Raw genomic sequence first — 23,579 nt, 5'->3', positions numbered from 1 at the left:
AATTTTTTTTTAAATCTCATAATGTTCTGTTTCTTTTTTATATTGCTTGATTAGTTTTTTTCTCTCTTAAGTTAGTTATGTTTCCTCTTTTTCTCCATAATTTTGTTGTTTATATAATTTTTTTCTTTTCTTTTGTTTTACAGACAAGTCTTGGAGCAAACACCCCTTCAAAGTGACGATAAGTTTTTTAAACAGAGCACAATAAATATGGAAAAACTCACTTTTTATTTTTTTAAAGGTTACTTTTAGTCAGAGAACATAGAAGACTCTTTCTCCAACCCTAACATAGCAACCCCCATAAATTTTTACAAATAGAGTGAAAATCGCATGTTAAAAAAAAATCACCCGTGACCTTTTGACCTACCTGCCGCTGCTTTATTTCCCAGTGCAAGATCTCAGGAGCAGTATGACTGCTTCAGGAGACCTCTGACTGCGAGGTTATAGAGACTCAGCATCCTGTTGGACACACCCATCATCACAAGGGCACGAGGGTATTTTTAGAGCCGTGCCCCTGAGAAATCAACACGAGCAAGAGACAAGAGCTCGAGCACACGCTCACTCAAACACTCACTCACAGACACACACACACACACACACACACACACACACAGACACACAACGACAACAAAGATGAGTCGGAGAGGGAGCCTCAAGCAGAGCGCGATTGACGGGAATTCCATGATACCAACAGCTACAGATCTTTGCATCCAGTCTCACTTGCTGATTTCTCTGCTGGAGGCCTCCACGATCTGCAGCCTCTTACTCGATTCAACTTGAAGGGATATAATATGAAGGAATACTAAACCTGTAAAACCTAGCTTTTATACCAACTCTACTGACCGATGTCAAGTTACAATGACCAAATAACGTTTTTATGAATTGGACACAATTGTGGTTTGAACTTAGCCCAGATATTGCACACCACACTGGGAATGCATCACTTTTAATCAGTAGTCTACAAATAGTCACAGAGACACACAGGGGGATTAGGCCTCCCGAAAACCAGGTCAATACATGATTTGTGTTTGGCTTGAAAGCATCTTGGCAGGGAGACCTTGAATGTGTGTGTTGTCACCAAAACCAAAAGCCTCATAAACTTATTTTAATTTTCTATTAAGTTGGTGTCACTTCTGATGAGATGAGAGGAGGTCTCGTCAAGCCAAGAGGCTATTTAAAAATGTAGTCTGGAATGCGTCCATGTTGCTCACTTTTCCTGCAATGGCCTCAATTACTTCACCAGAGGTGGGAGGTAACAGGATCAGGCTGGCATGCAGCCCCCATGTATCAACCCCCTGAGGAAAGAAGGAGCCTCCTGTAATATAAGTCTCAATTGGACCTCCCTCGGTTAAATTTTCACATCGTCCGCATCCTAAAACTTTAAATCCATCCAGGACCTCTGGGTGCTCTGACACGTTAATGGGCAGTGGGAGAGAGCACGGTGGTGAGGTCATTGCACGGCTGTGTTGTTTATGTGGAGCGGCCTTATTTGGATAAAGGTAGAAAAAAAACTAACGCTTGATAAGAGGCAGCATCTTAGCTCTCTGTGTCAGCGAAAGGTTGCTTGTTATCAAGATACTGTTGAAAGAGTGATGAAGTTAACCGATATTCTCGACAAGGGCGCAGCTGTTGTGTGCTTGTTTGCCTTGACAATGATGCAGGGTGCTCCGCTGCCGCCAGTTTAGACAACATCGCTACTCCTCTTTAATCCGGCTCCTCAACCCGTCTCTCTCTTTCTGCAGCCAAACAACATACATCACCACATGGGCAAAAAGACAACGAAATGTTGGAGGACTTGCAATCATAAATTAAATACCAGATTTAATGGGGGCACATTGATAACAGGTGGCCCTAACTTATTCTTTCCAAGATAATCACGCGAACTGGTGAGTTTCCAAAACATGAAATAATCGTGCGTGACATGTTGGTGTTCATGTTACAGGAGCAGCATATACTTCCATGCATAGACATGATTTATCTTTAATTTGACCTCCTTAAAGTATATTGCTGGTGATATTTATAACTTTCTAACATATTAAAAGGATTTTTAAGGTTATTTTGACCTCATTCATAGTGGGATCATTAAGTTCATACAGCAGTAAACTCGATTAAGAGTACTCTTCGCCTGCTGTATATTATGAAAATGGAGGACGTCAAACTTCTACCATTTTGGGGCTTTATATGCTTCATGCAGACGGCTCTAAAAGTTTAAAAATTCTGTTTTCGGTCTCTACCAACTCCTGAAGGAAATATCTGTCTGTTTAGCTGCTCCACTTTGTTCACCAGGTGGTTGCTAACTGTGTCTGTCTGCCGTTTGTTGCTGGGCAGGCAGTGTACAGTGGGGTTTAGAGTTTTTTGGTCGAAAAACGAAGCCATGAGATCGAACCAAAACACTAAAGTAGTTGTTGGCCGGACAGATAAACGATGAGCTGAAACTTGCTATAAAGTTACATAAAGCTGAAGTGAGCTGTAGATTTGGATGATAATTCTCTGTAGGTTCAACACTAAAAATGTTGATTACAGCCATTTTCATTATACATTAGAAAACAAAATCCTTTGATGAACGAAACATTGCAAAATGGAGTACAGTCTGGCCTGAGGGTGGTGCCAGAGGAAATCTTAAAGGTGTATCCTCTGTGCAGTGTCCATTTTTGGACGTCTCACTGTCTCCACTGGTCAGGCTCGGCTCGACATTGTCAGACCTGACTAACCTTTTACCAGCCTTAGTTGCACTTCAGTTGTCCCCAGAGGATTTGTCTTAAAAGCAGCATCAGCGACTGATCCACCTTTATAGAAAATCTATTCAATAGGTGTTAATATGCTGAAATAATCATATGCTTCACCAGTCCTCATTGGAACTGGCACTTCTGACGGTGATAAAACCTGATTGCACGAAGTCACACACAACAGACCTTCTAAACAAAACCCATGAGGTCATCGGAAATCCCGCCATCATCATACCAAAATGACAGACAGCCGAGACATCAAGTGTGAGAACGCGCTGGTGATGGATGACAGCCAGAGGTGGTTTCTTGACTAATGTGACAGCAGCCGGAGCGCTGGCGTTGTACTTTGTCAGGGTTAGGTTGAACGCCTTATGTTGAATCCGAAATGTCCAGCTACTAAACACCCATATGACCATGATTGCATCCAGACATATGGAGTTGCCAGTTTATTAAACCACACTTAAATGAGATGCACTGCAATTTTCCTTCAATAAATAAGATCCCTGGTCATTTTGGAAGCTGTCGTGTTGGTAAATGGTACTGTATTATATTGAGGTGTGTCTAATGTACCAAGATAAATACACCAGTAAATATATTAAATAATATAATACAATGTGTAAAAACATGGTTAACAATATGATATTTTGAAATAGTGGTATGTTAAACTCTGCACAGCATAAAGTCTCAATGTGGGAGAGACATTAAGACATTTATATGAGATCAATGAAAGCACTTGACATTACCTATTAAAAAACACATTTTCATTCAGCAAGACAGTTTCCAGATTTGTCCCAATGCAGCAGTCACAATCACAGTCACACAGCATAGCTCTCTGTCTGTTTCCACAGTTCAGGCAGCAGCCTCTCTTTGGTCTCTGGTTCTCTCGTCCTTCCTCCAGGCTCGGTACAGTTTGATACTCAGGCTGGGGAGGTCGTACAGCTCCTCCAGGTGGAAACGCTGCCGGAAGCGATCCACAAAGCCGTTCTCCGGATCCAGGCGGAAACGCATAGCCCACAGGATCTGTGTGTTGTCCTGGCACAGATGGTCAAAGGTGTCCATCAGCTCCTCCAGGTAAGGGTGGGCGTACACCACGTCAGCTGCAAGGACGTAGTCGAAGCAATGTGTGGCACGGGGGAAACGCTGCTCCACCTCCTGACCCCAGATGAGCTCAGTGACCTGGAAACAGAGATGATTTAGGGTTGATTCAGTCAGTATTAAACCAAAATATTCGATTCCGTATTTCCAAAAGTTTGTTTTTTTTTTAAAAGGAGAAGCCCACTTTTGCATTCTCTTAGGTTTTTACATCATCAACCTTTAGCTACACTGGAAATATCACAGAATGACAGCGTAGATTCTACATTAGGTCCCAAATACACACCAAGAAAATCAACAGGAACAGAACACAGAGTAACATATATTGCTGATGGTTGTTTTATCAACAGTACCTTGGCTGGATTTTTGAATATATCTGAATATATTTCATATGTTTCTCAACCCTATAGTATGAAATATAAATATAAAAACCTACCAGAGGGATGTACTTGCATCGGTCCTTGGTATTGCACATAACATTGTACTGGAGGTTCCCCAACACATCTGGTAGGTCAGTGGAGGTCACCTTAGCACCTGAATAGAGGCAGTGCAGCTGAGCGTTAAAAGGAAAACAGATACAAATATACAAAATGGAAAGATTGAGTCAAAAGGACTGAAAATCAATACAGGTTCCAACTACCAAAGATGATCACTACACTGTTTTGTTTCCGTACCTAACAGGCTGGATACAATGGTGACGAGCCCAGTCCCAGCACCCAGTTCAATCACATTTTTGTCCGTCAGGTTGTATTTGTCTCGGTTGGTCTCTAAGAAATGACACAACACCATTGCCTGTTGGGGGACACAAGTTTATGGTTCACTGGCAGGGCTCAAAATGAAAAGGATGCACAGCAGCTAAATACTGGGATAATGTATACGTTTAGGCGCACCGAGGGCCAGAGTACAGCTCCATAGAGGTCCGTGGACTCCTTGATGCGGATCTTCAGATCAGAGAAGATGTATCCCTCCCAAGACTCTGGGCCAATGACAGACGGGTGGAAACGCCGAGCCATTATAGCTCTGGCTAGCTCTGCATCCACAGGAGAGACAAGTAAGGTATTATAAAAGTAACTCATTTTTATATGGAGCTTTTCTAAAACCAAAGTTTACAAAGTGTGATATTGTAAATGCAAAACATAGAATGACAGGACAGACCTATTTCTAAGATTCCAATTTTCCGTGTGAAACAAAATGTAATTCTCCTCCAGTGTAGAGGACTGGAAGCAGAAATCTTGGGTTAGCCGAACCTTTAACAATCCTACCAGCTGGGGTCTCAAAATGACTTGAATAAAAGTCTGTCAGAAAAAACCCATCATCGAAAACCTGTTAATACTGCAGGGCTACTGTAGAGTATTGGTAGGTGTTTCTTTTATTTTGTCCACCACTACACATCACCTAAAAGTGGCACTGAAACACTCCAGTCTTAAATCAAGCAGATGAGTAATCATGTTGTTTGTTTTTTTCATATCACATTACAGGTAACATTTGATTCCCTGCTCTATAAATGAATAACATTCAGGCTCATAATGCCACATCTGATCCTGCTGTGTTTGTTTGTAACATCATGCCAGTGTGTCGGACTCCAGCTATGATCAGTGCTAGCGGCTACTCAGGGTATCTGACACACAACTTCAGTTATGTAACACTGCTTTAGAGAGGCCAGGGGAGCCCACAGCGACAATGGAAAGGCCGAGTGAGATCGGGGAGTTATGGCTTTTGCGTATGTATAAATATCTGTTATAGCTGTCATTAACAAGCAGAGACACCGTTGTTTACAGGGAATACATATTTCAACACAACCACATCTTGCAAGTTCTGACATAATGCTTGAAACCTCTGAAAAGTTTCAAAACAAACGTGGGCTTAAAATTGCGACCTTGTTTCAAAAAGTTGCCAGCACTAATTAATGCCACTGAAATAACAAAGAAACGTCTTTTCTTTTCTGTTGTGTATGACTCCAAATTCTCACCTTCTTGTTTAGTCTTGGAGTCCTCCATGGCCTTGGACTGTTTAGTCTCTGCGTCTGAAGGAGTCCGAGCAGGAGGGCAAGAATGCCCAAGACAGAAAATCCACAGCAGCCAACTGCCGTTCTTGGTTTATGGTCCCAGTTGAAGTCCTTTGGATTTAACTCAATCTGGATCAAAATCTCTAGCAGGCTGTTCTTCTATGGTTTTAAGTTACACACTAATAGTGTTTCCTAACTTCTTGCCCAACCACACCACATTCCTAGCTCTCTCTGGGCATGCTTGAACCGCTTGCTAATGCTGTAAAACTGATTGACAGCAACAACTGCCCCACCGGGCTGCCAAACTGGAACCGGAGGGGAGAGAGGGGGAGTAATAGGATTTAAACTAATACAAATAGAAAAGAAAAAAAAACCCCAAAGCAATTTAACAAGTTAAAGTAGAAGTTAATGCAGAAATGCCTGATTTCTTTTGACCAAAGGTTTATGTATGTGTGTGTGTTCAAGGCGTGTTCATGTGTGTAGGAGTGTAGGCAGAAGTAGAAAGCGGCTGAAATACTGCCTGGAAGAAATGTAAGGGATGAGGACTGGCACCTGTCTCAGTCTCATTGTGATCTCATCAGCACGACAAATGACCAATTTGAGCCAAACTGACATCTACTGTGGAAATATTTCAATTTCCAAAAAATTCAGCATCAAAATTTTTATACAACATATTGTCATTCCCCTCACAAATTATTTTCTAAACACGTAATAACATAAATAATTTACAAAATACATACATACATACATACATTCTATAATACAGAAAATGTTCAATTCATAACTTTTAATGACATTTCACATTTCCATTCTAAATATCAAATATAATATCGCAGACATTGTGGTGAGAGTGTGTGTGACATGTTCTGTGATTAATATTACCATTGCTAAGACAATTTATGATAAAGTTCAGTTTTTTCCTCACAACTTCTTCCCCCTTCCCTTTCCTCTCCCTCTTGTGCTTTTGGCTCTGTAGCCTCGTCGGCTGACCTCGAAGACGGATCGGGCTGTAACCCTTGCGGCTTCACCACCACCATTGCTGTCCTCACCAGAGCTGCTGCTGCTGCTGCTGCTCCTGACCCTCTGAGGTGGAGTCTTAGTAGACTGAGGGACAGCCTCTACTGAGAGGGACTTCTGGCTGGTGCTGCTCACCTCCTTGAGAGATATGAGCGGAGATTCAACAGTCACCTCTGACCCCAGAAACCCTCCCGCTGCCCCAGACCTCTCCTCCTCTTTCTCCCCTTCTCCTTTCTTCGGATTCTTGCTTGCTGCCTTCCCTCTCTTAGATTTGACTGGGGAATGGGCTTCCTCCTCACTGTCTTCCTCCCCTCCCTCTCTCTCCTTTCTTTTCAAGCAGGTGACTGCTCGGCGGAGTCGCTGGCTTCGGATCGCCTGCTTTTCCTGCTGCTCCATGCGGAAGAATGAGTCGATCCGCAGCTGAGTCTAGTGCCAAACAGTGAGAGACAGCATATAGCATTAAAAGATGTAAGACGACATAGTAGTTTTATTCCTTTCTATACTGTCTCCTTCAAATTTACACAATAAAACTGGAGACATTCAGGAGACGGGGATGCTAGGCTACCAACTGTACACTGGACTGAAAAAATAGCTTTGTTGCAGCCATTTCTACAGCCGACAGCAACGGTTCTCAACCTTTTATATCTGCTGGACCTCCACTATCATATGAGCTCGGACTAGGGATGCACTGATCCAATACTGATAACGGATATCGATCCGATACTGACTCAAATAGCTGGATCAGATATCGGTGACAATGGGGCCAATGTACAGGGCCGATCTATTCAATCCAATTCCATGTTATTATATGTTTACGTCTACGTGCGCCTTCTACGCCATGTGTCTACAGTGAGCCGGTAGACCTGTACATTTTGCTAGAAGAAGAGCGAACATGGCATGGAAGGAGCTAAAAACAAGGGGGTAGCAGTTTGGAGGCATTTCATGCCTGCTACGCCAACAAGTTCTACGGCTACATGCAATAACTTAAACATTGGTGTCGGATCGGTACTCGGTATCGGTGAGATCGGTGCATCCCTAGCTCAGGTATCCCTTAATCGGCACCACCGATCCTGATCCAAATATGTTCTTATGATTGGATTATAAACTATTTTTCAACACTACCACCTACAATATATAAAAAGGGATATTGTTACTATATTTTTTCATATGACTAAACTGTCAGTGTTTAGGTAACTTTGGTCAAGTTTGCATTTGTACTGCTACCACTTACAGCGGCAGAAGCTGGACATCTATCCATTTATTCACTCACCATTTATTTACACCAATTCGTAATCCTATTTGGCTGTTTATTTCCCCCTTAACACAAATATGTGGATATACAGTACTGTGCAAAAGCTTTAGGCTCTTCAGATGTTTAGATTCTTATCCATCATACATTATCGTCAGGGAGGTTTCTGATCGGTCCCAGATTCATTCTGCAGCAGGAACAATGACCCCAAACATACAGCCACAGGCATAAAGAATTATCTTAAGAGACAAGAAGAACAAGAATTCCTGCAACAGATGGTCTGGCCCCCACAAAGCCCTGATCTCAACATCATGGAGTCAGTCTGGGATCCCATGAAGAGACAGAAGACACTGACACAGCATAAATCCACAGAAGAACTGTGGCAAGTTCTGCAAGATGCTTGGACCAACCTACCTGCCAAGTACCTTGAACAACTAAGTGCAAACAGTACAAAGGGGTAAAGGGTGGTCTCACCAAAGATTGATTAGAATTTTTTTTTTTTTTTTTTCTGTTTACTGCACTGAGATTTCAAAGTTACCTGCTGGGTGTTGAGCTGCTTGATCACAGGCTGAATAGTCTCCTCTGTCTTCCGACTGCTCCAGCCAAAACGATTCAGACAGAATGTGAAAGGCCGGTTCAGGAAAATTCAAACGTTGATGAACATGCACACACACACCGCACATCCGCTCCCACGGGGACGAAGGATATTCTTTGATCATGTCGAGTTGTGGGCGTCCCCAGCTGAAGGAGCTGTCTGACTGGTCCACAGCGGGTTGCAGGTAAGCCTGAGCCACCGCAGGGTTGGGGAACCCAGGCTGCAGTTTTAGTGCCCTCAATTTCTTCTTCACCTTCGTGTCCCGAGGATCAGCCGTCAGGCGCTTTTTCTCCTGAGCCTCTGACCACCATTTACTGGAGGGAAGAAACAATAACCAGATAAACATTAACAAGCCCTTAGAAACGGAAAACATCAACAATAAAAGTGCAAAATTTTGTCAGAACTCATCATTGTTATGTCCAAAACACATATGTTTTTCGATGTAATACATTTACTATAAATGTTTAAGTCACGAAAGTACTGCATGTTTTTAAAATTAAATAATCATTTAGAGTAGTTGTAAGTAGATATAAGAAGATTTTTACTGTAAGTGTTTATTAATGTACATTACAATGTAAACTGGTCCACAATTTTAAACTTCTCCAATGAAAAAATATTTTATATTTAAACAATTTCACTATATTATTTATACACCAGCCTCCGCTTATTTCGGTTGCCGACAAATACATTAACAAACAATTCTATGTGCTTAAAACTACATTATAGTCTGTCAAACAATTTATTAAATGTTTATGTACTGGTTATAAATGTTGAACAGGGGAACTTAAAAGGTTACCAAAGGTTTTGAAAACTAGTGAAAAAGAGAGAAACTGTGATAGCACCTGAAGGGACAAGATGAAAATGTACTAAGAAAATAAACAATAAATAAACCACTGGTGTTTGTGGTAGTGACTGCGCACTCATCCTAAACAATATACGATCAAGGATCTTTTTCAACTCTTTTGAAAATCCACCAACTTCCACAAACAACACCAACACACCCAAACTGTGTTAGTGGCTCCAACCCAGGCCCTGGGAACTCATTCAGTATCTCCATGCCAGTCACATGTCCGACCCCTGGCACACCCTCCGTGTAGTCACTTCCAAGCAGGTAAGCCAGATTGATCAGTTTAGTCCTGTCCAGACCTGAGAGAGAGAGAGAGACAGAGATCGAGAGAGAAAGAAAGAGGGGGAGGTTGACAGAGAGAGAGATGGAGAGAGAGGGGGGGGCAGAGATAAAGAAAGAGAGAGAGAGACAGAGATCGAGAGAGAAAGAAAAAGAGGGAGGTTGACAGAGAGAGGGTGAGAGAGACGGGGGGGCAGAGATAACGAAAGAGAGAGACAGAGAGAGAGAAACAAAGAGCGAAAGAGAGAGAAAGAGATTACAGATGGCCATAAACTGAAAAGGAAAGAAACAGTGTGGAAGAGAGAGAGAGGTAAAGACTTGTGGGCTCTCTGTGGTCAGTTTGTTGACAGGCCATCATTCACCACCCTAACACCTGCCCTTGATAGGTCCAATATTAGCTTATTAGATTCCTGTTGGGATGTGTCATCTTAGCACTATGTCAACACCTTACTCTCCCATTTCAGCAGGCCACAAAAAAGCAAAATAACATCATATGATTGAGACGAACACTGAATGAACGACGGCAAACAGCCGACATATCCCTTTGTGCAGGTTTCAGAATATATTTTACCTTGTTACTGAATTCAAGGCTTTCCAAAAATAAGAAAAGTCAGTAAAAACAACTTTATTGAAAGAGAAAAAAGGTAGGATTTAGATTTTTTTTTTTTTTTTTTTTTTTAAATATTTTGTTTTTAGAAAAACACCAAAATGCATTTTTCTAGATGGATTTGGCAAAAAAGAGGGAAAGAAACTCCACTTAACACAAGGAAAAGAAATGTTTCCTATCATGGATCTTCAAACCTTATTAACACTATTGATAAGAATAATAATAATAAAAAACATAGTAAAAAAGGACGATAGGAAAATATTTGACTGTATCTGAATACTTGCAAACACACACACACACACACACACACACACACGCACACACACGCACACACACGCACACACACGCACACGCACACACACACACACACACACACACACACACACACACACACACACACACACACTCAGTTGATGCGAGCACTGACCCAGTTGGTTCTGCAGGTCACTGTACTGGTAGTGTTCAACATATTTGTTCTGGCTGAAGAAGTTTTTGTAAACGTGTCGCCCTCCGAACAGCCACACATCTGAGTCGTCCGTGATGGTCCCGTGAGTCTGGTCAGCATGGTCGAGTGCTGCACACTGAGCCTCGGCCTCCATCGGGGCAACCAGGAAGGGCACGCCAAACAGCCGCAGCAGCTCCTGGTTTGAAACGGGAAGCAGTCACATCCTGTACAAGCCACCAACCCCCCCAGGCCCCATATCCAAGGTGACAACTCTTGACAAGGGTGCAGTGGTTAGTGGGTTTTTTTCTGCACAGATCATGGTAATACCGTCATTATCTCATATTTTGGAGGCCGATTCTTTTAAAACTTTCTTCTGATTGCTAGATGACAGTGACGCTATTTGCCAAGATTTTTTTTTTTTTGCAAATTAATCAATGAAAAATAATCCTTCCCTCTCAACATGCATTGAAGATTACATCCGTGTTTCTGTAGTCATCTCAGAAAATCCTTTGTCCTTAGCAGCTCATTATCAAAAAAAAAAATCCCTAGCAACCGCTGGGGAGATCAGGCACTTCGGAGGTTTCATATTAGTAGTGATTTTACGAAGGAGAAAATGCTGACGATGCTTTAAGAGTGTGAGGGAGTTGACAGACGCACACGCACACACTAACACACAGACAGCAAAGATTGTGAAGTAATACTGAATGCCTGCCACGGCTCTGGGCATTTTTGGCAGAGGCACCCCAAAGACATATATTCCCAAATTGGTCTTACACCTGCTCTGGGTTGCCATATCTCAGCCCAGTGACAGCGTGTATGGATGAGTATTCACATGTTTATCTTAAGGAGACTTTTATGTGTTGATGGGATTTTATCGTTCACCTGGCTCTCCAGGTACATCTGTCCAGTGACGGTGTTCGCCATCCTCTCCTGCTGCTGTTTCTGCTCTCTCAGGCTGCTCTGCTCCACCTTCAGAGAGCTCTCCAGAGCCTCCAGCCCATTCTGCAACACAACACACACACACACAACCCCAGCCTTTGCATCAGCCCTGGCTCATACACATGAATCTGCTGAACTGCCTAAAATAGAGCTGACCAGTTCAAACACTGGTCAAATGGTAAGTAATAGTTAATGGTGGACTCACCATTGCCTTTTTTGTTCTATTTCACATTCTGAAGTAGCTTCTGTAAATGTAGAGAGTCACTTAATTGACATACCAACTACAGCTTGACCAATAAATCAGCAGGCCCATATTGGCTTATTGCAGATATATTGATATTTTTGTATATGTCAGCCAATAAATAACAGGAACTGAAGTACATATATGTCAGAGATATGTTTAAGGAAATTTAGAAGTGTTCCTATTTCATAGTTTGACCACCACTTGAAAAAGATGGCATGTTTCCATTTTTCCAAGTGCAAAATGTCCTTCTTGGTAAACATTTCACAATTTATATTTTGTGCAATTTGGGTGAACTGACCATTTAAAATCTGGCATCAAAGTCAAAATTTCAGCCATCTAAAAAATACTGTAGGGCTGCAAGCAAAGATTACTTTCACTATCAAATACCCTGGCAATTATTTTCTGGATTAATCGATTAGTAGTTTGGTCAGAAAAGAGTGAAAAATGCTCATCACAATTTTCCAAAGCCAGTGAAAACAACTTCAAATTCCCTGTTTTGTCCCACTATAGATCAAAAACCACAATACTTTCAGTTTATCATTACACAAAACAAGGAAAAGCAGCAAATTCTCACATTTGAGAAGCTGAAACTACTTCATGTCTGGCAATTACGCTAGGAAAATTACTTTATGGATCATCAAAAATAGTTGCAGGTTAATTTTCCGTCAATCGATTAATCTGACAGAAATACTAACCACATCCAAGTGTTCCCATTCACTGACGGCAGGAGTTGAGCTTTGCTCTGTCTCGGTTCCCTCCTTCAGCTCTTTTTCTTCATTCTCTCTCTGTTTGTCTTGCTCTTCCTCTAATTTCAGAGCAGCACCTGGAGCCTCGGTCAAACTTTCCCCCGGTTTTTCTTCTGTCTCGGTCCCATCTTGGTGGACAGCTGGAGACCCTCTCTCTCTAATTATTGCAAGTGAATCATCTGCATCCTCCTCTTGCAATTCTTCTTCTGAGACTTCAATGAAGCTCTCTGAGAAAACACATGGCACAGCACTTTTTTTAAACCACTACTTTTTTCGAAATGATGAATGAATCTGATCTGACTGGCGTTTACCTTCTGACTCGCTCTCCTCACCAACCTCTGACTTCACATCTTCTCCAGTCCTTTCCTCTAGAGCGTCAGTGGACTTGTTATTCCCCTGCTCTAACAGTACGGGGTGAATTTCAGTCTCTGTACTGAGAGGCTTTGCACATACCTGAACAGAGAGATTGATGGATAATGTGTTTTGACTAGGAGCAGCAGCAGCACCCTGTGGTTGGACCAGATCCGCTTTCTTTGTTAACACTCCGTGCTCTGATTCTCTGCAGCTCTGCTCTTCCTGTTTCTCTGTGTTCCCTCTACTTCCTGTCCCTATATCCTCTGTCAACTCTCCTTTCCTTGCCTCCTCTTCTGACTTCCTCTCGTGAGGTTGTTGTAGCACTGCAAGGTGAAGAGCTTTATTTCTCTGACCAATCACTTCCTCCATCTCATCTTCAGAACTACTAACAAACAAACTATCTTTCACATGTAGACTTCGGCCTGTTGAGTTCCCCTTAACATCTGATTTTTCATTAGGTAAAGACTTTGCATGTTCAAGTTCGGTCTCTTCGTCTGAGCTGCTCATGACCACTTGTGGCACAGGATGATGAATATTCGCCTGTAGTTTGGTGGATGAGCTACTCATTGGGGTCCTACGTTCAGCTGCACCATCTTCCTCCTCCGTCAGAACTTGTTGGATTGCCAGTATTGTACGTGGGGAGACATTACCGTCCTTCTTATCCATATCCACCCTCTCCTCATCTGAGCTGTCGTTCATTGCAGCCTGGATGGCCTTGAGTGTACGAGGGGAGGGTGGTGATGTTTCTCCCTGAGACGGTTTTGATGCTGAGGGTTTGGAGCCTTCTGGGGAGGGAGCCAGCTCTTCCTCCTCTCCCTCACAAACAGGACGCCACAGGGGCTCGGCTCTGTCCACTGCTCGTCTTTTCCAGCCTGACAGGGAGCTCCCAGACCAGGGTGCAGCTGCAGGCTGGCTTTCGGGGGCTTCCTTACTCTTTGTGGAGCCTAAGCAGGAAAAGTGTAGTGGTGTGTGAAATATGAAAATAAAGACAAGTTTGCATTTTTAGATTTATGTCTAAATGGCACAGTCTCATTTACCAAAGTAACCCTGTTAAAGGACCATTCCACAAATCGTGCAACCTTTACTGTACAACAACCACTGTCTAAAACACGCCATAAGATTGTAGATTCATTTCCTACCTTCCAGGCAACCACTGGTTTCTACAGATTTCATTATGGCACCAAAGCGTATAATACAGTTTAGAGGAGTAAACTATCACACTGAACAATTAGTGTGCTCTTGTGAGCAGTGGCTATTTTTCTTTTTGATGAGCTCAAGAAATGAAAGAACTGAGAATTGACAATTCCAGAAAAATACTGAAGACTATTATGGTCTTTTGACTGAGTAAACAAATCATCATAGTTGCCTACCTTTAATAAGGATATAGTGGGAATGGTCTTCTGAAACCAGTCGATGTGACTCTACGCTGTGATCCTGCTGCTCCCCGTCCTGCTGGTAGAGCTGTGGAGCACTGCCCGCGCTCCGCTGGCTCATCTCTTTCTCCACACTCTCCAGACGTTGGTTCAGGCTGTTCCTCTGCAGCAGGCCGGCCAACTGGTACTGCGAAAAGTCTCCTGAGCGCTACGAGGGAGTGAAGAGGAGTCCGCGTTGAGATGAACAGATGTGCGAGTACGTGAGTTTTGAAAGTGAATGATCTTTACCTCTGGGGGTTGGTGGTAAATGGTCCGGCGTCTTTTGGAAAACTCCTTCATGTCTTTGAGTATCTCATGTTTCATTTCAGGAGGCAGGCTGGCAAACTCCTCGGAGTTGATGTCCACTGAGTTGGGGTCTTCATACAGTTCTCCCTGAAACACGGTGAGCAATCTGGCTTCCAATGTCAATTATCAAACAGGGCATTCATACAAGGAAAGGCTGAGTGATAAAGCCAACCAACACAAGAACATAGTAATAATGTGATGATTTTGAACGTGACTCTGAATACTTTCAGAAGATATTGACACGTACAGTTTTATGAAACAAACATTTGTAAAGAAGATTTGATGGCCACACAGAGGCCTTCACTTCACTGTATCACATTACTGTCATAGAGCCAGTGATTTCAAAAATACTATTAAAACACCAAAACCCAGATAATATCTAGTCTCTTACCATAAACATTAAACTGATATATCCCTCAGCTTGAACACAAAGCAATTAAAGGTGTATTATTTGGTGGTGCTGTATAATTTGATGCTCTTGCGCATGTGATCATTTTACCTGATACATGTGATGACTGTCCATCTCCGCCCACTCTCTCTCCTCCTCTTCTCCCGAACTGCAGGGGGAGGCAAACACATTCAAATGATGATAGTATCAGTATTGAAGGTGAAATAATGTTGGCTAAAGCAATACATTTTGCTAGAGCTTCTTCAGACACAGGTAATGATTACTTGTCACCGATTAACGAAAATTAGTATTTAGTTTTTATTAGAAGTGGTTTTATTAGAAACCATTTGTTTTCAAAGGGGGGATGGCTCCTCTCCAAAGGATGGCTGTAAAACGCTGATGAGGACTGTAGATATTCTGACTGAATTACTCGCCCCTTTATCCACGATAACTAGTGAATAGTTACCTTTCCCAGGCCCCTGATCTGCTTTCGTCCATCTCCTCAGCAGGCGGCAGGGCTGGTAGAACATACATGTCGTCTTCCTCATTTCTCGTCACACTGGAGAGGCTGGGTAGAGGATCCTGACTGTGGCAGGGAAAAAACAAGAGGGATACTACAGACAAAACCACTGAGGTTACAATGACTCTCGACAAGGAGAGTAGACAGTTCATCTTGTATCTTGTAGTTTTTTGAGAAATTATCCATTTAGACAGTAGAGAGGGAGACGGAGGAGAAACATTCAAAATTTAAAGAATCTATTGCATACACACAGGTAAAAGTCATATGTTCATAAAACACGAGAGAAAGCTTTAGCAGACTTGGCTTTTACAGAAACTGTGGGGTTGTCATGTGGATCCAGAGACAGAGGACATAACTGCTCAGGTGTTTCCTGTACACTGCCACTGTCCCTCACCTGCAGTCTCCAAGGGCAGCTTTGATAGCTTGTCTCTTCAGGAATGTCTTGAGGAGTTTCTCATTGGTCTGTTTGGACTCTCGGCTCAACTCCTCCTTCCTCTGCCTCCTCAGAGCCTGCAGGAGAGCCACAGGCAAAGAACTGAGAGAATAGAAATCTGTTTGTTTAGAAAATATTTACACAGAATGTTCACGTGGTTCTCCAGCAACCACCACCACAACCTACCAGAGTCTGCTTCTTCAGCAGAGGTGCGTCCCCATCAAACACAAACACTGGCCGGATGCGGAAGAAGAGCAGCTTACAGATGCGGTGGAAGAGAGTGAGGAGGTGGGCGTTCTGGACACTGTTGCCTTCACGGTCCCTCACGCCCTTCACAGCCTGGTTCAGCCATATGCTGATGTCTGGAGGTGCCTTGTTAAGGTTAATGCTGTGGCTTAACAGACAAACAGTCAGCTACATCAATACATCTGACAGAGAGACAATGGACCATGGTAAAGTTAATTTTAGATATTTAGTTTTTGTCTTGTTACTCAGTTTCATCCTGTATGTTCCCTCCTGTGGAACTGACTTAGGAACCATCAATAAATTATTGTTTAAATCACACACTACCAATGTTTTTTTTTTTAAAATACTTACGTGCTGCATTCTCCATATTAGTGAAAATTATGATTAAAAAAGTATACTAAATTGGTCTCATGTATCAAACCTATTTTGATTGCTAACATGAAATTTATTTATTTTAATAGAAAATACCAAAAGTTTTTGTCCACCAGAAAGCGAACAGCCAACAGCTTCCATGTAATGTGACTCAGTGACGCCATGACAATACCAAAAATTATATTTACATTGGAAAATTACAGTAGAACCCATATTGGGTTTTAATGCTTCTTCTATTTTACAACAGTATTTTTTTTTAACTAGTAACTCCAAATCAATATCAAAAATGTATTATTCGTGTACAAACCGCATACACCTCTTCATATTGGATTTTAGTCTTAGATTTTAAAATGATATATTTTCGGAAAATTCGTGATGTTTTTTTTTTTTTTTCGTTTTTTTTTCAATAGCTCCCATGTGAATGAACTACAGACAACCACCAAGTGAGGATACCAACAGCAAGGATCTTTCCCTCCAGGGTCTCTGGGTTGATGGGTTTCCCTGTACTCTCCAGCAGCCTCCACAGTCCGTGCACTCCCATTACAGCTGTAACCAAGCTCACCGGAAGTATTGTGAATATCAAAAACTGAAACACACGATAATAAGTTAACTATGCTCGAATAATCTGAGCATTTTCTCGTATCAATTACGAAATGACTAGACTGTCCCCCCCAAAAGTGGCACTTTTCAACGTTTGTTGTAACCGTATTTTCGGCCGTAGAGAAAATATTGATTACGCACGAAGGTTCCTTGTTATTCACGTCGGCTCACTTTCGGCTGTTACACCAGCAGCTTCGGGCAGCATCCATTTTCTGATCTTTAATCAGTTTCAACATTCAGTTACCGGTATGAGAATATCGGTAGAATAACGCGGTGACTGATTAGAGATCAGCTTTTTAATTTTAGGCGTTTCTTGCTGGGTTAGTCTGTCAGGCTTTTTTGTAAAGCACTAATGCTTCGAAAAAATAGACATTTTATATATTTAATATTAGAAATCGTCAGGGTTAAGGTTAAAAACTCGATTTGCAGTGTTGATCTATTCACAGTACTGAACAGTGAACTCTCTGCGCAAGAGAGGAGGGGATTTTGACAGGAAGTTTTGCCTGAGAAGCTGAACTCAGGGCAGCAAAGTCACTCGTCAGAAGCCAACTGTGTCCGGTGACTAAGTAAACAGCTTTCTGTTGCTTACAGCGATTAATTGAGGGAGTTGGACCCATTTTTACCCGGTATGTTATCAGACAGTTTGCCTGAATCCCATCATATAGCTAATAGCTATCCCGGTAGCGTTAACGTTACCGTAAGTTGTTTTCTTTTTTAAACTTTCCGTTAACGTTAGCAATACAGTCATTGTTTAGCAAGTTAGCTTACAAGCTAGTCACCGTTATCATATAACGTTATCAGGCCGCGGATGTTGACCCCGACCTTTGACTAAAGACCGTCGTTGATCGCTCTCACAAACACTGAATGTCACAAATATTAACAACAAAATAATTTCCTATTTGTTTATCGTCACAGGACGAAGAGTCAACCGGATTTCTCTTGAACTCCAGGCTTCTTTTTCAGCTAACGCCACCTCCACCATGACTGCTGCGGTGAGAGGTATGCATCGTTTTCATTAAATCTCCAGTATTTACATTTCAAACACCGGTGTTTACATTTCCTACCCGTTCAGTGATAAAACGTCTGTCTTGTCTGAGTGGTTTGAGACCACTTTTGCTCACGACATACCCTCACTAATCCATATATTTCCATTGTCTTCCTTTACCGTTTATTAGTCAAATTACATACAAATTGACTTATGTAAAAGGTAATTAGCAGGGGACTGTTTTGTTCTTATCCAGCTCGCATAGTTAGCCTTTTTAGACTGAGAATAATGTGTTTAGACTTATCTAGAGCTGCAACGATTTGCCGATTGATCGACAGAAAATTAACTATTAACTAAGCAACTATTTTGATAATTGATTCATTATTTCAGTCAGTTCTCAAACAAAAATGCCAAAAACTTCCTGTTTCCACCTTCTCAAACGTAACAAGTTGCTGCTTTTCTTTATCTTATGATAGTAAACTGAATATCTTTGGGGTTATGGATCAGTGGTTCGTCAAAACTACCATTTTGAGGTCGTAACTTTGGTTTCCTGGAAATTGTGATTAATTGATTAATTAAGAAAATAATTGACAGATTAATTGGTAACAAAAAATAATTGCAAGTTGCAGCCCTAGACTGATCCAGATTGTGTTTCACTGCTGCAAAAGCGATCACAAGGTATTTTAAGTAACCACCTGATATTCAGATTTCGTGGCTGCTGCTAAACACAAAAAATAACACCTGCACTCATCCATACAGCTATTTCTACAACATGATATTACATTACATTTACATTAAGTCATTTGGCAGAAGCTTTTATCCAAAGCGACTAACAAGTGAGGTGACTTAGGTTTCAGTGTCTCGCCCAAGGACACTTCAGCAAACCGATGGGAGGAGCCGCCAACCCTGCGATCAGAGCAGTCCACTTCTGAGTGGACCACTCAGGATACATTGAAGTGCAAAGTTGTAAACATAGCCTTATATACTTCTTCCAGATTCTGCTGTTGTACCTGTCCGAGGGGCTGGCGATGGCATGGAAACTGAAAAACCGCCGACCATCCAGGAGGTAAACACAGATACACTGCCCCCAGGTCCGTCTGCAGTTCCCCTCCTGAAGGTGGCTAGCCCTATACGCAGCCCAAAATCTACCCATCCCGCTCCCCCTGCTGCCCCCCAGCCTCTGGGGGTGCTCCACTTGGGCAAGGTGAGTCGAGAGAGCTGCACAGAGGTGGAAGCTGTGAGGATCGTTGTCCCGCGTGCTGCTATTAGCCGGAGCAACCGTATAGGACCTGCTGAGGACAAAGGGGAGGCAGGGCAACACGTTGAGGAGCAGGGCTCTCCCCCACTGCCTCTGGTGGAGGACTGGAGAGGACAGCTGGAGAAGCTACAGAACTCTGAACGGAGGCTGTTGCAAGACAAGGAAGGCCTTTCCAATCAGCTCCGTGTGCAGACAGAGGTAAGGCCCCAGTGAAGCAGTTTCATTTTATTTAGAAATCAGACATACTAGGCACTGCAAAGCCAGGTTTACTGCTGTTTCATGTCTTGAAACACGCAGAAAGTATGGACAAGTAGAACAGTACAGCGTAGTTAATACAGGGTAATCATGCTCCTTATTGTCAACAAGACCCCTGTCTTTTCGTTAATCTTTTCAGTGAATGAGTGTTTTTAAATGAATAGAAAAGAAACAGTTCATTTCCTCATGCATGTCTTCAGCTGTTAAAGGAACGTGGTATCTTTTATTAATTCCAGGTGAACCGTGAGCTAAAGAAACTGTTGGTGGCGTCGGTGGGTGATGACCTTCAGTACCACTTTGAGCGTCTGGCACGGGAGAAGAACCAGCTGATTCTGGAGAACGAGGCTCTAGGCCGGAGTCTGGCTCACACAGCAGAGCAGCTGGAGCGAATGAGTATCCAGTGCGACGTGTGGAGGAGCAAGTTCCTGGCCAGCAGGTATGACATAGACAAAGTAATTGTGGTACAAATAGAAATGATTGGAAATGAAAAGAAAAAGATGGAAAGGGATGGGACATTTATTCTGAAAGCACCACCAGCTGCTGTCATCTCGTCTTCAGTTTTAAAAGAAGCTTTCTGTGCATAGCTGGAGGAAGACAGATAAAATAATAAAGATCATTCTTTTACAAGTATCAATAAGAGATTACATAATTACTGTTATCTCGCTGAGTAAACACTTGAATTAATGTTGTCTTTTCAGAGTCATGGCAGAGGAGCTGACGAATGCTCGAGCAGCTCTACAGAGACAGACCAGAGAGGCACAAGGAGCAATTCAGGACCTGCTGTTAGAGAGAGAAGAGTTCTCCAGGGAAATGGTACTCTCTCACAGGTAACCACTGATCCACAGTTACTAAATTAAGTAAATTCTTTATTATAATAGTTCACAACTTAAAAGTCATGAAAAATGAGGCAAAGAAAAGACACTCTTAACTTTAAATTCAACTTACAAGGACTGCATACAGGCTGATGTTACACCATTATATCCTTTGATCCAGCCAACACATACATAATAGTCATAACGCCACTTATAGCAATTACTTATATGGCCATATTTTTAAGAAAGTGTGCATTCTACCCTAGGTCTCCACTGTCAAGAGCATTTGTTAAAAAAAGGCTACTGAAATGTATGTAAAATACATACAAGACGTATTTATACTTGCTGTATATAGGCCCACATGTTTTTTAATGGATTATCATCAGTTAAAGCAAACAAGAAGACTTGTACTGGCCTAGTCTTGAAGTAGGAGCACTTCACCAACACTTTAATGTTCATGTGGAACGAAATAAGCTTGGTAAGGTAAAAATTTATGATTTCAGTAATTTCGGTTCTCTTAGCTCATTATTCTTCTGCATTCACAGAATTGAAGACAGTACATGGGTATAGTGTTTTTACAATGAAGTTGTATTTAATATTAGAAATTAAAATAACTAAGACCCTTGATTTTGCACCTTAATACATTATAGTTCAGGTAGAGACACACATGTTAAGAATATAACCATTTATTGCAGATGAATACGCATAGTCTGCTTTTTAGGCAACTGTCAAACAATCTGAGGAATGAGGATTCTTCTGGGAAAACTCAACCCCCTGCATAACAGTAGATGAGCTCTAATAGACAAAAATTGAGAGAAAGCTATATGAACATTACATCTTGAGCACATTAGATTCAAGGTTCACAGCTAAGCCACTAATACTAAAGCATGAATCAAACAGTGACAACCAGTCTTCTGCTGCAAGCACAACTTCAGGGCTCCATTTCAGAATAACACAGTATGTGTGTCAGTGGTCGTTGACTGCCAGTCAGATACAAATGAAGAGCCAAAGGTGAAGGACCTTCAATCATGATGACAGAGTCTATGTGCTGATGTTGCTTGCGTTTCTGTTGTCAAGATCTCTGGAGCAGCTCCTGGTGTCTCTGCAGTGGGGCAGACAGCAGACATACTACCCCAGCGCACAGCCCCTCAGCACAAGAGAGCTGGCAGTAGCCAATCACAAGCTAGCAGATGCCATCAACTCCCACTTGCTGGGCAACACCAGCAGCAGCGTGACCAAGAGCAGCAGTGCAACAGCTGAGCAGCTCTGCAGCACACCGGCTGAGAAGATGGCTGAGAAGGTACAAACTCAGTAACCTGTTACAAATCTGACCATTTTCTAATATTTGTCATGAAATCCAGAGGTTCGCAAATGTGTTGTCTCTGTTCTTTTTCTTTTCTGTTTTCATCTTAGGTGCTGAAGATTTTAGATCCAATCTCCTGTTCAGAGAATGAGAGAGAACCTTCACTCAGTGAATCCACCCCATCAAACTTTCTCAGCAATAAGAAGAGCATCGGCAGGTTTCACCCATATACCCGCTATGAGAACATTACTTTTAACTGCTGCGAGCGCTGCACAGGAGACATCCTGGTGCTGTAGAGGTCAAAGAGCGGCATAACGTCCCTGTATGACACCAGTGCAGCATCAGAGCTTATCTCAAATGGTCTGAACAGGAGCATACTCAGGGGGATATTGCCGCTTTGTGTTGAGTGACACAAAAAGTTGGCTGCTTAAGCAAACATTTTCTGTATCACTGAGTCTTTGCTAGTACTACCCATTTCAGTGAATAAAATCCCTGATTGTTGTATTTCAACAATTTCAGATAATGGTTTTAAATATTAGCAACTGCTTTTTATTTTTGCTCCCTTTAAGAAAATGGAATTGTGATTTTTCAGGGATCATGATGTTGATTGCATTTCAGAGCCATGGCAGCCTGGTTTAAACAGTGGAAAGTGCGATTTATTGCTGGGATGTGAGGTCAAGATGAGTCAGTGTTATGTGGTTAACTGACACCATTAGGGTGTCTGCTTATTCAAATTTGACCTTTAGGCTAGTGTGTTTACATATTCCTATATCCATAAATCAATGTGCACACATTAGAACAAACAGGATGTCATGCATTAGTGTGAGTGAGGTTTGACAGGGTAGCGTTCCTGCAAAATACCCTCCAGGAAGCTAATTGCACAGTTGCACTGTGATTGTTAATAATAAAAGTAAGTGAGACTCTTATACTGCAGGGGACTCTTTAGTTCCTCCGTATGATGGTGCTATCATATTTTAAAAACGTTGTATTGATGTATTTTGTTTAATGCATGCTGTAAAGGCATAATATACATTCAGTGTTTTGGAAGTGGGTCGACGGTACTACAATAGATTATTATCGTGCAACTGTATCATTCAAAGAAGGCCCTGATATTGTCATATACACATGCGCGCACACACACACAAACACACACAGGTCCAGTTATTGGCAAAGAGGTGGACTTTTGTGATGTTTGAAAGAAATATTGGTAGTATCATTTTTATTTTTAAGTTATTATTTGATTTGTATTCCTTGAATCGTGTCATATTTATTTGGGTGATGTTTTTTGTAATTCATTATTTAAAAAAAAAGATTTGGGGCTTTTTTTTTTTTTTTTTTCATATATTGCACATGCCTTTTTGCAATTTTCTAAAGCCAAGCTGTATAATATTTTGGTTTACTTCATCTGTATAGAAAGTGATGGTGACGGTGTAAATGTACAGTGAAAACACATCATAAAACTATTTATACATCATTTGTACATCAGACCAAAATAAAGACCAAAGTAGTTTCTACTGTTTTTAAATGTCTTGTTCTCGTCTTGTTTA

The 23,579-nt window shown here is 41.8% G+C and overlaps 3 protein-coding genes across 4 annotated transcripts; 1 reads left to right on the top strand and 2 right to left on the bottom strand.

Moving 5' to 3' along the window:
* Positions 1-3,182: 3,182 nt before the first annotated feature.
* On the bottom strand, positions 3,183-6,333 carry mettl21e (methyltransferase like 21e). The gene is made up of 5 exons (XM_040135649.1): positions 5,785-6,333; positions 4,706-4,845; positions 4,490-4,607; positions 4,252-4,349; positions 3,183-3,899 (listed from the first exon to the last, which is right to left on the bottom strand). Exons 1-5 carry the CDS (start codon positions 5,810-5,812, stop codon positions 3,573-3,575), a joined length of 711 nt encoding a protein of 236 aa, XP_039991583.1. The 5' UTR covers positions 5,813-6,333; the 3' UTR covers positions 3,183-3,572.
* Positions 6,334-6,429: 96 nt separating this feature from the next.
* ercc5 (excision repair cross-complementation group 5) lies at positions 6,430-17,693 on the bottom strand. Its single transcript, XM_040135577.1, has 15 exons — positions 17,273-17,693; positions 16,388-16,563; positions 16,163-16,278; positions 15,715-15,834; positions 15,360-15,417; positions 14,804-14,947; positions 14,513-14,723; positions 13,100-14,086; positions 12,738-13,015; positions 11,742-11,861; positions 10,842-11,055; positions 9,683-9,827; positions 8,795-8,995; positions 8,625-8,709; positions 6,430-7,263 (listed from the first exon to the last, which is right to left on the bottom strand). Exons 1-15 carry the CDS (start codon positions 17,358-17,360, stop codon positions 6,742-6,744), a joined length of 3,465 nt encoding a protein of 1,154 aa, XP_039991511.1. The 5' UTR covers positions 17,361-17,693; the 3' UTR covers positions 6,430-6,741.
* On the top strand, positions 17,579-23,252 carry blzf1 (basic leucine zipper nuclear factor 1). 2 transcript variants are annotated; one of them, XM_040135637.1, is made up of 7 exons: positions 17,579-18,116; positions 18,335-18,418; positions 19,400-19,860; positions 20,154-20,353; positions 20,616-20,744; positions 21,807-22,029; positions 22,143-23,252. In XM_040135637.1, exons 2-7 carry the CDS (start codon positions 18,400-18,402, stop codon positions 22,326-22,328), a joined length of 1,218 nt encoding a protein of 405 aa, XP_039991571.1. In that variant the 5' UTR covers positions 17,579-18,116; positions 18,335-18,399; the 3' UTR covers positions 22,329-23,252. The 2 variants fall into 2 exon arrangements, with proteins under 2 accessions (XP_039991571.1, XP_039991564.1); XM_040135630.1 differs by having other exon boundaries at positions 17,580-18,045.
* The last annotated feature ends 327 nt before the right edge of the window (positions 23,253-23,579 follow it).

Source organism: Xiphias gladius, chromosome 1 (genome assembly GCF_016859285.1).
Source record: "Xiphias gladius isolate SHS-SW01 ecotype Sanya breed wild chromosome 1, ASM1685928v1, whole genome shotgun sequence".
Lineage (NCBI taxonomy): Eukaryota > Metazoa > Chordata > Actinopteri > Istiophoriformes > Xiphiidae > Xiphias > Xiphias gladius.
The sequence above is the reverse complement of the archived record's forward strand: the minus strand, read 5'-3'. Positions and strand labels throughout refer to the sequence as shown.

What these genes read in the sequence shown, in the direction of transcription:
- mettl21e (XM_040135649.1), bottom strand. Translation starts at nt 5,812, where the DNA reads ATGGAGGACTCCAAGACTAAACAAGAAG. An exon ending in CTCCAAGACTAAACAAGAAG is followed by an intron (nt 4,846 to 5,784) that starts GTGAGAATTTGG and finishes CTGTGGATGCAG; the next exon opens with AGCTAGCCAGAGCTATAATG. An exon ending in GAGCTGTACTCTGGCCCTCG is followed by an intron (nt 4,608 to 4,705) that starts GTGCGCCTAAAC and finishes GTCCCCCAACAG; the next exon opens with GCAATGGTGTTGTGTCATTT.
- ercc5 (XM_040135577.1), bottom strand. Translation starts at nt 17,360, where the DNA reads ATGGGAGTGCACGGACTGTGGAGGCTGCTGGAGAGTACAGGGAAACCC. An exon ending in TGCTGAAGAAGCAGACTCTG is followed by an intron (nt 16,279 to 16,387) that starts GTAGGTTGTGGT and finishes GCTCTCCTGCAG; the next exon opens with GCTCTGAGGAGGCAGAGGAA. An exon ending in GAGCCACTAACACAGTTTGG is followed by an intron (nt 8,996 to 9,682) that starts GTGTGTTGGTGT and finishes TCTTCCCTCCAG; the next exon opens with TAAATGGTGGTCAGAGGCTC.
- blzf1 (XM_040135637.1), top strand. An exon ending in AGCAAGTTCCTGGCCAGCAG is followed by an intron (nt 20,354 to 20,615) that starts GTATGACATAGA and finishes TTGTCTTTTCAG; the next exon opens with AGTCATGGCAGAGGAGCTGA. An exon ending in CTGAGAAGATGGCTGAGAAG is followed by an intron (nt 22,030 to 22,142) that starts GTACAAACTCAG and finishes TTTTCATCTTAG; the next exon opens with GTGCTGAAGATTTTAGATCC.